The sequence below is a fragment of the Littorina saxatilis genome, linkage group LG12, assembly GCF_037325665.1.
Source record: "Littorina saxatilis isolate snail1 linkage group LG12, US_GU_Lsax_2.0, whole genome shotgun sequence".
In the NCBI taxonomy this organism is placed as follows: domain Eukaryota; kingdom Metazoa; phylum Mollusca; class Gastropoda; order Littorinimorpha; family Littorinidae; genus Littorina; species Littorina saxatilis.
In genome coordinates, this window is record NC_090256.1 from 65,841,755 (window position 1) to 65,855,499 (window position 13,745).

At 43.6% G+C, this 13,745-nt stretch overlaps 1 protein-coding gene and 1 long non-coding RNA gene across 2 annotated transcripts in view; one reads left to right on the plus strand and one right to left on the minus strand.

The window, feature by feature from the left end:
- Positions 1-13,745, plus strand: part of LOC138982589 (solute carrier family 23 member 1-like) — a 45,524-nt gene that overhangs the window by 23,953 nt on the left and 7,826 nt on the right. The window contains exons 2-9 of the mRNA XM_070355912.1: positions 3,891-4,121; positions 6,041-6,198; positions 8,413-8,573; positions 9,472-9,545; positions 10,274-10,455; positions 12,160-12,292; positions 12,569-12,725; positions 13,493-13,642. Coding sequence (XP_070212013.1) covers positions 3,948-4,121; positions 6,041-6,198; positions 8,413-8,573; positions 9,472-9,545; positions 10,274-10,455; positions 12,160-12,292; positions 12,569-12,725; positions 13,493-13,642 — 1,189 coding nt within the window. The 5' untranslated portion in view covers positions 3,891-3,947. The remainder of the gene's footprint in view (positions 1-3,890; positions 4,122-6,040; positions 6,199-8,412; positions 8,574-9,471; positions 9,546-10,273; positions 10,456-12,159; positions 12,293-12,568; positions 12,726-13,492; positions 13,643-13,745) is intronic.
- On the minus strand, positions 519-2,599 carry LOC138982586 (uncharacterized). The gene is made up of 4 exons (XR_011460894.1): positions 2,502-2,599; positions 2,015-2,157; positions 1,017-1,119; positions 519-550 (listed from the first exon to the last, which is right to left on the minus strand). It is a non-coding gene; the product is annotated as an uncharacterized lncRNA (long non-coding RNA).

Here is a 13,745-nt window from a genome sequence, read left to right on the forward strand (position 1 = left end):
AATAAGACCATACGGGCACTAATAGTTGCATACCAAAAATGAACTGCCTCAAGGCTCTCTATGCAGAGTGGTATCTTTTTAAAGAATACATTCAGGTACAGCTTCTTCGAAAGAAAAAATAAATTCATCGCAACCACCAAAACATCTACCTCACAACAGAAAGCAGTCAAAGTGTTGATTTTTGGTCTGTGACCAAGTGGAGGGATGGTCTTATCCCATGTTAAAGGTGAGGACAACTTTTTAAATGAGGCGTAGTGGGCCTTTAAAACATTGACACAAATTTACAATAGCAACAAGTTGTAATGCTCAGTACAACCAATACTGAGTGGACATTTACTGCCGCTGTTGCTGTAGTTTCCCCATCGATCACAGCTGGACCTGGATAGCACTGCTTTTCATCCACATTCACTGGCCAGGTGAGGGTCAAGCTCTTCGGCGGCCTGGAGGACTTACAGAGGACAGCTGCTTTCGTGCGGGCGATTGGCATCTCCATCTAGTGAACGACGAAGAAGAAGAAGACTGGCCAGGTCTTCGTCATCTTCTGTCCCTACTGACAAATGAATGACAAAGGAACTGATCTTAAATCCAAACACAATGACAAGAACAAGTTTTAAGTATGAGTAAGGAGTAAATTGTGTTTGTAACTGACACACACACACACACTAAACCCACATAAATGCCAAGAGCGTAAACATTCTAATTCCCTGGTAGACAAGTTCCAATGCCTACTTTTTAACATATATGAAATATAGAAGACACATTCCCTGTCAGCGCTTGCTATCAAATTCAAAAAGCAAAGCAAAGGTCTGTAACATCAATCTGCAGGGCTAGAAAAATCTGCAGGTATTATTACTATTAATGTCTGGCAGCTCTCCTGACTGGCCAGGGAAAATCAAACACACACACACACACTTCGGTTCTCACACACAAACACACACCAACAGTCAGAATGTAACCAGAACTTGAGACTGAGAGGGAGGATAAAACACAATATGATCATGTAGCAGAACTCTTACCTGAATTGCCATTAGCATGAAATATTTCCCATTTGAGTCTTGACAGCCTCCCGATCATGAAGGAATCAATCTGCTTCTTCCACTGTGCCGGATCGATGCCAACCTGTAATATATAATATTGGCTGAAGTAACATTCCTCTGAGCAACAAATTTAAAACAGTTAGTTGACAGGACAAGTAGTACTAGGAGCTACATGCAGTATGATATTTAGCTATGTGGAGGAACAACAAACACACTGTCCACAGAACCAGATGAATTTACACACTACACCCTCCCCCATAAAACAACAACAAAAAACGACAACAGACGACCAAACCAACATTAACGCTTGATTCTTATGATACTGTGGGACAGTGGCATTGATATCTTTCTAGAATATAAAATTTTATAAGTCCTTTTACATTTAGTGAAGTTTTGACTGAATCAGTGAACTGAATCTGTTCACATAGACTGATAGAGTGACAGACATACAATGTAGACAAGTTGATGTGTGATATATATGCATATTACATAACATGTATATATGTATATATATATATATATATATATGTATGTATAACATGCATGCATGTGTGTAGAGCACAAAGGAAAAAAATAATAGAACTTGACACACAGTTTCACTGAGAATGAGATATATCCTGACAGTGAGTGACGTGAGTGAGTGACTGTTTACAGCAATACATTGTACTTTATTAAACTTAAAGGTACACACTGAAAGTCATGCGCTTCTAGTATTAAAAATGATTCTAATACTGGAGGAAGAGCAGTTCTGTGGTTTGGACTCTTAGGTGTTCATTATTTTATTATTATCCCTGAACATGAATTATAAAAATAAAATGAAAACACTCTTTCAGTCTTGCTCACAGTCACACACACACACCTCCATATGAGTTATTCTGACCAGAACTTGAGAATGTAAGGGAGGGGAAGGAAAAAACACACTGTACATCATAACACTGACAGTTGTACATAATAAAACCTCTTCGCCTTACTCTTACCTGATTTGCGGCAGTGGCATCAAATATTTTACTTCTGTCAGTGACAGCCTCAAGATCATGCAGCAATCGGTTGGCTTTTTCAGCTGAGAGGAGACCTTGAAGTTGAACATACTAGCTCTAGCTCTCTTCTGATTGATGCCAACCTGCAAGTAAAATAATTGGGAACGGCCGATCAGAAGGTTACCTATTTGAGTATTTCAAGTTAGACTCAATCTTTAAAAACAAAAAGAATTTATAAAATATTATGATCATGCACCTTGAAAAGAGGTTGCAAAAACGTGGTAGTGGTAATCTTCTTCTTCAAATTAATGAGAAAATCCCTGTACAGGGCAACTATACGTGTTGGTTCAGTGAACGATACCTTGCGCCTGTGGACTGACAATCACAGTGACACTGACAGTGACTCGAGTGAGTCGAAATGATACCTGTTGCAATACATACTACCATAAACCCACTCTCAGTTATGAAACGAAACATGGAAACTTACCTCTGGTTAATATGCAAAGGTTCGCCCGTCCCAATTCTCCGCATTAGCAAACACCATTGCCGTTGGAGATTCTGTAGAGATCGCCATGGTCGCCTTCGACCGCCATTAACTAAAAACCGAAACGCAGTAGGTCTGAAAACCACGCTCAACGTCCAAAATAAGGAGGAAAAAAAAGAGCCCAAAACATTTTTTTGGCCAAAAACACTGTTTAAGCCCCACAAATATTTGTCCTTATTTTTTATGAAGCTTAATTTGTGCCCCTTATTTTATGCTCCACAAATACAGTTTGTGGCCCACAAAACCAAAATGTGCCCCACAAAAATAAGCCCAAAAATTTGTGAGGCACATTTCGCGTTTGTGGCCCACAAAAATAAGCCCAAAACGTGTGGGATTACTGACATCGAATGCCAAGGATACTTGAGGGACCCACTGACGATCTCATTCCAACACGGAAGCAGCGTTATGTGCCTGTGGTCGATCAGTAACATACAGCTAAGTAGTGGTTGTGTCAAGTGGACTGAATCTGTAGTAGAAGAATTTCTGCAAAACTGCGTACAGCCAATTTGGCGTTTACTAATTGTCCTCGACATCTGTTGTTTAGTCCCCCCCCCCCCCCCCCCCCTCCCCTCCCAGCTCTCTCTCACTCTCATTTTCTCACTCTCTCTCGCATACACGCACGCACGCCGCATACATGCACGCACACACACTCATGCTACGAAGCACACTGAGACACAGACACACTAAGACACACAAGCACTCGCCGCATTCGCACACACACACACGTCAGACACATTAAAACACACAAGCACTCGCATTCACACATACACACACACACACACACACACACACACACACACACACACACAGACCGTTGTACACAGCGTTGTGCCGACCTCTTAATATGTTGTTTTACTCCTCGTTCCTATTGTTCGGAGTGTCGTAGGCTACCGTTTATTTGCTGTTACTGCTCATTTCTCAGATCCACATACCGTCGTACACTTTACGGTGGTGCTTTATTCTACATTTCTCATGCATAGAGCGGTGTACCCTTTTGTGTGTGTTGCTGTTAACATCTCAAGCTCACACTGTCGTACCATTTATTACTATGCAACTCCTCATATTTCCGTCATGTTCTGAGCCTTCCACCCCCGCTTTACCCGGTGTTACTTCTGATTTCATATATTCTCATCGTCGTACATTTTTATTGAGGTGCAACTCTTCGTTTCTCAAATTCTGACCGTCGTGTTGTTTAATCTCCTATTACCGCTCATTTCACACTTTATTGGGTGTTACTCTTCATTTCTCATAATTTATTGAAACTTTCGTACTCTTCAGTTTTGTGCTACTCAGACATTTCATGTTGTGTTACTGCTCATTTCTCATATTCAGAGCCGCGGCGTCGTACCCATCATTATTTGACCCACCCCCCCTCCCCCCACCTCAGTCATGCCGGAGACAGGGGAGAAAGGCACGGACATAGTGAACGGTGCGCAACACGTGGAAAATGTCCCAGAGACGGTCAGTGACACAGTGGTTATCACGGAGGAGGACATCAGACTGGTCACTTACACTGTGGAGGACACTCCGCCATGGCCGCTCTGTATTCTGCTGGGCTTTCAGGTCAGTCTGTTGTATGTGTGTGTGTGTGTGTGTCTGAATGTTGGGCTTTCAGGTGTGTGTGTCACGGTGTGTGTGTGTGTCACGGTGTGTGTGTGTCACGGTGTGTGTGTGTGTGTGTGTGTGTGTGAGTGTGTGTGTGTGTGTGTGTGTGTTTGTGTGTGTGTGTGGTGTGTGTCTGCCGTGTTTTTAGGTCAGTCTGTTGTACGTATGTGTGCGCGCGCGTGTGTGTGTGTGTGTGTGTGTGTGCCGTGTGTGTGTGTGTGTGTGCGCGCGCGTGTGTGTGTGTATGTGTGTGCGTGTGTGTGTAGTGTGTGTGTGTCTGTGTGTGTCAGTGTGTATCTGTATTGTATGTGTGTATATCTGCTAGGCTTTCATGTCAGTCTCTTGATTGTTTGTGTCTGTCTGTCGGCTGGGCTTTCAGGTCAGTCTGCTGTATGAATGTGTGGCTGTACGCTTGGCTTTTAGGTCGGTCAATGTATGTGTGTGTACCTGGCCTTTCAGGTTGGTCTGTTGTAAACTAGTTTATGTGTCTGTGCGCTAAGCTTTCAGGTCAGTCTGTTGTATGTGTGTGTGTCTGAATGCTGGGCTTTCAGGTGTGTGTGTGTGTGTGTGTATGTGTGTGTGTGTGTGTGTGTGTGTCTGCCGTGTTTTCAGGTCAGTCTGTTGTACGTATGTGTGTGTGTGTGTGTGTGTGTGTGTGTGTGTGTGTGTGTGTGTAGTGTGTGTGTGTCTGTGTGTGTCAGTGTGTGTCTGTATTGTACGTGTGTATGTCTGCTAGGCTTTCAGGTCAGTCTATTGGATGTGTATGTGTGTGTACCTGGGCTTTCAGGTTGGTCTGTTGTATGTGTCTGTGCGCTGGGCTTTCAGGTCAGTCTGTTGTATGAGTGTGTGACTTCCCGTGTCTTCCTATCAGGTCAGTCTGTTGTATGTGTGTATGCGTCTTCTAGTCTTTCAGATAGCCTGTTGTGTGAGTGTGTGTGTGGGAGTGTGTGTCTTCTGGGCTTTCAGGTCAGTCTGTTGTATGTTTGTGTGTGTCTGTATACTTGGCCTTTCAGGTCAATCTGTTGCATGTGTGTGTCTGTCTTCTGGGCTTTTAGGCCAATCTGTTGTATGTGTGTGTGTTTTCCAGGCTTTCAGGTCAGTCTGTATGCTGGGCTTTCGGGTCGGTCTGTGGCATGCGTGTGGCATCTGCTGGATGGAAGGTGTGACTGTTTCTGCATCAATACAGATACACACACACACACACACACACACACACACACACACACACACACACACATATATATATATGTATATATATACACACACACACACACACACACACGCACGCACGCACGCACGCACGCACGCACGCACGCACGCACGCACATAAACACACACGCACGCGGCGCGCGCGCCCTCCAATGAGACGTTGGTCGGACGAGTGTGGCTCTATGTCTCACCCGTGATTTCTTGTTAAATGTTCTTATTGTTTAGCAAAGGGTGATCGCAGCCAAGTCGAAGAGTATTGCGTTTTGTTTGCATTATCATACAAGTACTATGACCAATTAGGGCAAAGTGTTATATGGTGACAAGATCAAAAAAACAAAGGCAGGTGCTCTAAAATAATGTAGTTGTGAGAGAGTTTTTTTTTCAATCAGAAGTTCTTGTAAGGCTCACGCAGCCTGAATGTAGCTGGTGCCATACCGTAAAAACTTCAAACAGATCTATTACATTCTGACAAATAGTTTGACAGTTTAGTTCCATTCACTGACTTGCATGAGCTCGATCTGTCCAAAGTAAAATCCTCCACAGAACCAGTCTCCTGACACATCAGAAAATAAAATGCATTGCAATTTACAATGAAATTTACAAAAGACTGGCTGTATTCTTTTCAAACATTACACTTTTCATCTTCCCCCCCCCTGTTTATCGTGCAGCATTACCTGACAGCCTTCGGATCCACGCTCGCGGTGCCACTGGTCCTCGCGGGTCCCCTGTGTCTCAGCGGTGACGATGTTGGTCTCAGTGAGATCATCGGAACTACGTTCTTCGTGGGCGGTATAGCTACCTTGCTGCAAACTACATTTGGTATCAGGTGTGTACGCTTGGCTTTATGTATGGCTTTTAGACGTTTGGTTTGACTTTTGTGAACACAGACACAGTCGTCTCAGATGTGTACCAATGAAATAGTTGTAAATTCCTTTTACAACTATTTCATTGATACAAATCTGGTCCTGTGGAGTCCCGCCAGTTGTTGTTTTGCAATTTTAGACATCCTGTTCTGACCTAGCCAAATAATAATACTAATACTGAGGGTATTTATATGGCGCTAAATTAAATATTAATATAGTTCTAGGCGCCTTCCAAAACTAAAACTAAAAAAATCAGTAAACAAATACAAAGTCATGGACATGATGAACACAAATGCTTCACTTTACAATGTCTGTCTACAATGTAAACCTCACTCTTCTAATGTCAAAGATAGTATTTGCGTCAGTATCAGTTGGTACCCATATTCTATACTCTTGTGGGCTAACGTATACATGTATGACGGAGTCTATGTAGTTATTAACCGTCTGTACGTCCGCTTTTATATGTTTGCTGTCAGTGTGCGGTATGACAAACTTTGACGTTTGACGATACTTTCAGAAACGTAATACTCATAGATGTCGTCTTGGTTGCTATAATGATTGGCAAGGACAAGACCTTTCCAGCGCATCATGTTCAAATTCAAAACTTTTATACCCACGCTTTCATGAAAATAACACATATACATTCCATCAGATTATGTTTGTACAGTACTGTACAGTGTCATCGTGGATATCCCACAAGTCCTTGCGCGTCTGTATACCGCAAAACAGAGCCTGCATCGCGAAAAAAAGACAAATCGATGTCCCCGTTTTTAAAGGCACAGTAAGCCTCCCGTAAACCATCACAGATACGGTCAGGCTTTTACACACAGTACAAACACCCTTTCATTTAAACACTCACCGATTGAGAACATCCTAGGTGCCCTCCGTAAAGAGCGAACAATTTTCAAAGAATTTATTTTTGCGTGGTTTATCTTACCCCTGAGCCATCGTGAACCCGTGTGATCCAGTTTCCCTTTTTCACAATGTAGTCGTCAGTTAGTCATTTGAATGTGAGCTTATCTACAATATATCTACAATAGCACGTTTTTATGAACGAAACAAACGGCTGTGGTTCACAAGAACTCTAGCGATGGCTTTTGACTGTTGAGAGGATCTAGGAACGGCGATATGCATAAACCGTCGTCTGCTACGACCCTTGCGTGACCCTGCTTCTGGGATTTTCTTTTTTCAAACTTTCACAACTTCGAATTGTACTGATCTTGTCTTGATGAAAAAAGAATTCTTTTATGATTAAAGAATGTTTGTGTAACAAGCTGTCAATTTATTATTTTGATTTTAAAAGTTAGGTCTAGCGCAAAAACGCACCACGGTCCAAAAACATTCTGACAATCATCGATCCACGGCTATGGCCAGTTTACATCGATAGAATGAGACCCGAAGGGAAGTAATTCATTTTTGACCTGAGTTCAGGATGGGTCCAAAAAGTGTTCGAGACAATCTGCAAAATTAATTCTTTAAAAATTGCTCGCTCTTTACGTAGGTTATCCTAGGATGTTCCCGTTTGGTGAGCGTTCAAATGGAAGGGTGTTTGTACTGTGTGTAAAAGCCTGACAGTATCTGTGATGGTTTACGGGAGGCTTACTGTCCGGGCGTGATTTCCGGTATTGAATATTCATAACAGCCGTCCAGCACCAAAACGAGGCGCCATTGTTGTAGAGGACCAAGTCTACGAAAATAAATTCTTTGAAAATTTCTCACGCTCGACAGAAAGCAGCCAGGATGTTCCCGTTCGGTGAGCGTTCAAATGGAAGTATGCTTGTACTGTATGTAGACGCTCGGGGAGCTCTGTGATGGTTTACGGGAGGCTTACTGTGCCTTTAAACATAAAGTTACAATTGGAATGACACTGGTTGCTGGACAGATGTTTTCATATGTGAGCCATGAAGGCTTTGCCTCTTGTCCTGAAAAGGTATCAGGATTTTGAAAAAAATAAATAAAGGAGAACTTTGAGGATGAAAGTCGCTAGTTTATTTCAATGCTTGTTATTCTGTCAGGTTCCAGGGGACAGGTTCCGAATAACTCTCACTTGCTCTATTACACATGTCGTATGCATTCAGAGCGATTACTTCCCTTTGCTTATCAGATATCTTGTCCTGAAAGCCAGTGCCTGGTTTTGACGTGTATTCGTAGGCAAAGTTGTTTTGACATTTCCCCAGGTTACCAATCATCCAGGGTGTCACATTCGCCTTCCTGGCCCCCACCTTCTCCATCCTGTCCCTCCCGGAGTGGCAGTGTCCCTCCCGTATCATAGTGCACGCCAACACCACCTCCACCAATATCACCGCTACCCAGTCTTCTGTATTCCTTGTCATGGCGGGTAAGTAAAGGAACCGGCATTTTGAAAGAAGAATCAGTGGAGTTCTGCTCATGTGTTTGAATGAGGAAATTCTGCCATTGAAAGACGCATGTGGTTGCATTTTATTCAATGCACTGGACTTGATAAAACATGATTTTGTGTGTGTGTGTGTGTGTGTGTGTGTGTGTGTGTGTGTGTGTGTGTGTGTGTGTGTGTGTGTGTGTGTTCTGAAATTGCAACCCTTATGACAATGACAATGACAATGACAATGACAATTCTTTATTTAACGAGGGTAATGGAGTAAGCAGTGGTCTGTGTTTTTTTTTTTTTTTACATCTGGCCCTCGCCTTAAAGAGGCACTAGTCTAAAATGACTAAAGAATAAAGAAGTAAAGAAAACAACTGCTACATGTTTATAGATAAACTGAAGTAAGAACACATTGTACATGTACATAAAATACATTGTGTAGCTGTAGAGGGCTTGGAGGGGTGGGGGGGGGGGGAGTGTACGAATTCAACATTCACACGCGTTGTCAAAGGTCGATTTTGCTACAGGCTAATTTCTTGATTAAATCTGGGCTGAGGCAATTGCGGTTTGTGTTCAACTTACAAATAAAACGCGTTAGTGGTATTTTGGTTATTTAGTTTACTGGGTAGGTGACTAGGTAGGTGGTTATTTAGTTAGCCACTTTTGTTGTTGAATACGTCTGGTTTATTTTAAGTGTTGTTAATGTATAACGATACTAAGAGTAAGAGAGGGAGAGGGAGAGGGGGAGAGAGAGAGAGACAGACAGACAGACAGACAGACAGACAGACAGACAGACAGACAGACAGACAGACAGACAGAGACACAGAGACACAGAGACAGAGACACAGATGATCAGCCAAATGTAATTCTCTTACATGTTGTCTTTCCTCAGCAAACGGCACGACACACCTAGCGGAGCTGGGAAGTGACGAGCACAGAGAAGTATGGCAGGCAAGGCTCAGAGAGGTTGGAAACTTATCTTTCATTTTCTGTAATATTTGGGTTAGGCCAAATAAAAATATGTGTTGGTTTAGGGTAACCTGACCGACCCTATTTTTTCCCTCCGACCCTAAAACTTTTGTTTCATTTCTAAAAAAATAAAAAAAATAAAAAAAACTTTTGGCACATTTTGCGAACCATACCGAGACTAAGGGAAGTAACCTCATGTTAAAATCGACTATATACAAAAAAGGAAAAAAAAAGAAAAAGAAAGCCGACCTAACGACACTATCTTTTTTGGTCACGTTAACCTAAACCAACATTTATTTTTATTTGGCCTTAAGTGTCCAAAATTCAAGTAAGCTGTAGAAAGTACCCGGAATTTGCTCACGGAAAATATGGCATTGTAGCAGACGCAACTTGAAATCGCGATTGATTTTGTTGTAGAAGTTGGAGAGAGAGAGAACTAAACTGAACTGAACTGAACTTTATTTTACAAGGATTAAGGTTTAAGGCTAGGCCTTTTCTTACAATCTGTCCGTGAGAGAGAGATAGAGATAGAGAGAGAGAGAGAGAGAGAGAGAGAGAGAGAGGGAGAGGGGGAGAGGGGGAGAGGGAGAGACAGACACACAGACAGAAAAACACCGCACACGCACACACACACACACACACACACACACACACACACACACACACACACACACACACACACACACACACAGATCACACTCACAAGTATCAACACGATTTTGCAGGTGCAGGGCGCCATCATGGTAGCGTCGTTGTCCCAAATCATACTGGGCTTCAGCGGTCTCTTCAGCGTGGTGCTGCGTTACATCGGGCCTCTCGTTGTGGCGCCCACGGTCGCTCTTGTAGGCCTCGCTCTCTTCGATGCGGCGGCCGACAAGGCCTCTCAGCTCTGGTGGATTGCTTTCATGTTAGTACATGTACTACAGCGTTTAGTTCAACAAGAAAAGGGATGTAAACACCAAAAACATGGTACGGTACTCAAAAATGTAACGTTTTGTTTTGTCAACGGGGCGGGGATGTAGCTCAGTCGGTAGCGCGCTGGATTTGTATCCAGTTGGTCGCTGTCAGCGTGAGTTCGTCCCCACGTTCGGCGAAAGATTTATTTCTCAGAGTCAACTTTGTGTGCAGACTCTCCTCGGTGTCCGAACACCCCCGTGTGTACACGCAAGCACAAGACCAAGTGCGCACGAAAAAGATCCTGTAATCCATGTCAGAGTTCGGTGGGTTATAGAAACACGAAAATACCCAGCATGCTTCCTCCGAAAACGGCGTATGGCTGCCTAAATGGCGGGGTAAAAAACGGTCATACACGGAAAATTCCACTCGTGCAAAAAACACGAGTGTACGTGGGAGTTTGAGCCCACGAACTCAGAAGAAGATCCAGAAACAGAGAGACTGCTAACGCTCCAAAATTCAGAATTAAAAAAAACAAGAATTGTAGGTTATTGGAACGTTTAATTATTGCCAAAACAAAACGGTTTTTTTTAAGGAGACAGACAGACACACACTTTTGCTACCAATAATGAACTTTTCTTAGAAGCGTGGATGAAACTCGCTTGCGAGATGCCGGTGTAACACGAGAAAATTACTCCCACGAGATTTTTACTCCGGAGTAAAAATTTCCTACGAAAATGTTACTCCATTTACGAAAAAAGTACTCCCCCATTTCACGAGAAAATTACTCCCCACAACAGGTGAGTTCCGAGTAAACATTTCGTACAAAAATGTTACTCCTCTGACGAATACATAACGAATAAATCACTTCACCCTAACACGAGCAATTTAACTTCCCATGCCAGGTGTACGAAATGTTTACTCCCTTGTCCCCTGTTAGTCTTGGTGGTGGAAGGGGTGGAGGAAGGGTAGCGCAACATTCGTTTGCGCGATATCACATATTATTGGCATTATCCCTTCGCCCGCGTCCCATTTTCGCGTAAGAGATTTTTACTGGAAGTAAAAAATATGGGGAGTAACAATTTCGTGGAGGGAGTAATTTTTTTCGTGCATTGGGGAGTTCTTTTCTCGAACGAAAGGTGTACTCGGAGAAAGAATTTCGTACGAAATTTTTACCCCGGAGTAAATATTTCGTGGAGTAAAAATTTCGTGTTACACCGGCCTTAACAATGTACGATCAGTTTGGCTTTTGCTGTGAGCCAGTCGCCGAGTCGGGGTCTCCCGATGGAGTCTGACGGCTTTGTGCGCATGCGTAAAAGTATTCGCGTGACTGTGGTTTTCACGCCCAGACAATTGTTTTGTATCGTACTTTGAGAACAGTGTGTCTTGCTTGAATTTCTGTATGTTATGCCAAGGAAAAGGAGCACAACCAGCGAAAAACCGAATAAGCGTGTCTCTTGCTTCTAGAAAATGATATTCTCATAGTATTTGCGGACCCTTAATTACTCTGACAGTTGGGTGCAGTAGGCTCTACAGTAAGATCTTACCTAGCCGCAATATTACTCTCAATTTCTGCGTATATTAAGGCTTTTTCGTGTGTTCAGGACAGAGGATCTGAAAGTTAATTGCATTCTCTGGTGATTTGGGGGGAACAATCTTGTATACAGTAGTGCATCAATATGTGAAGTATAGTTGTATCTGATTGTGTCTGTTGCAGGACTGTGGTGCTGATAGTCGTATTCTCTCAGTGTCTGCACAAAGTATCTGTTCCTCTGCCAACAGTCAGCATAACACGGAAACATGGCTGTCAATGCTCCGCTAAGCATCTTCCCATCTTTGGACTTTTTCCGGTCAGAGACTGCATGGTTATTCATCGCAACAATCTTTCAAACACACAGACAGACAGACAGACAGACAGACAGACAGACAGACAGACAGACAGACAGACAGATACACAGACAGACAGACAGACAGACAGAAGACACACACACACAGACACACACACACACACACACACACACACACACACACACACATGCACGCACGCACGCAAAAAAGGGTGAAGTCTTAAAGCTGTAGGACTTCAAATGGAGCGGTTCATCTCTAAACCATTTGTCTTCCTTCAGGTTCTGTTGGCGATGGCGCTGAGCTGGTTGCTGTGCTTGGTGCTGACACTGACCAACGCGCTGCCCGATGACCCTGACCACTGGGCCTACAATGCCCGCACTGACACCCGCTCCGCCGCCATCACCAACGCCCCTTGGTTCCGGGTACCCTACCCAGGTGTGTGAAGACGTGGCTAGAGGCCCCTGCGTTATACATAGCATATATGTGTATATGTTCCCTACGTGTATGATTGGTCCCCTGGCCCGGATAGGCCTCATCAGCCACCTCCGGACCCATCACATTAGGCATCCAAGCATAGCATGAGTCTGCGGTCATCTTCGACAACGAAAACGAAGGACAAGCAACATATAATTATGTTACTCCGTGCTTGAGGCTTGTATGCCATGGTACCCTTTTAGAAACGTTTGTGAATGTTAAACTCTTGGAATGTCTGCGGTTCACCGTGCTGACGCTATTTTTCGAGCTCTGTGTTGCATACGGAAGGGCAACGAATGGTTTTACTAAAAGTGGAATTGAGTTTGGCACAAACAGCACCAGAGCACAGATCCAGCCACAATTACAGGGGTCCCCGTCTACTGTCATTTGACAATGAGTATGGCCAGCCCTTGTTGTATCCCTGCCACATTCTGGAAGCCGCCCCCCCCTCTCTCATACCTTAGGTCCAGCCCTGCCCTGCTTACGTATACAAAGGATGGTACGTGCTTTGCGTTGACATACCTTATATATGTTACAGTAAATTGTCAAAATCAGGAAATTGACAAAATCCCTGAAAATGTCAGTATATTTGTAAATGTCCTGTTTCACTCGGGGATTTTAAAAATTTCCTACAAATTCTAGGAAATGTGTAAATTTCCTGAAATGAGCATATTCTCATGGACTGTATCTTGTGTACACCAATGTCACTTATTCTGCTCTGTGTGCAGGTCAGTGGGGCGTGCCGACGGTCAGTGTGAGCGCTGTGCTGGGTATGCTGGCCGGTGTGCTGGCCTCCATGATCGAATCCGTCGGCGACTACTACGCATGCGCACGTCTGTCCTGTGCCCCGCCCCCTCCATCGCACGCCCTCAACAGGGGTAAGAAGAACTGATCTTTTATAGTGTGATCAATGCAACATTTTCAGCAGCGCGAGGCGACGTAGTTTACTGTTATAAGTAACCGTTTGTTTTTGACATTGTG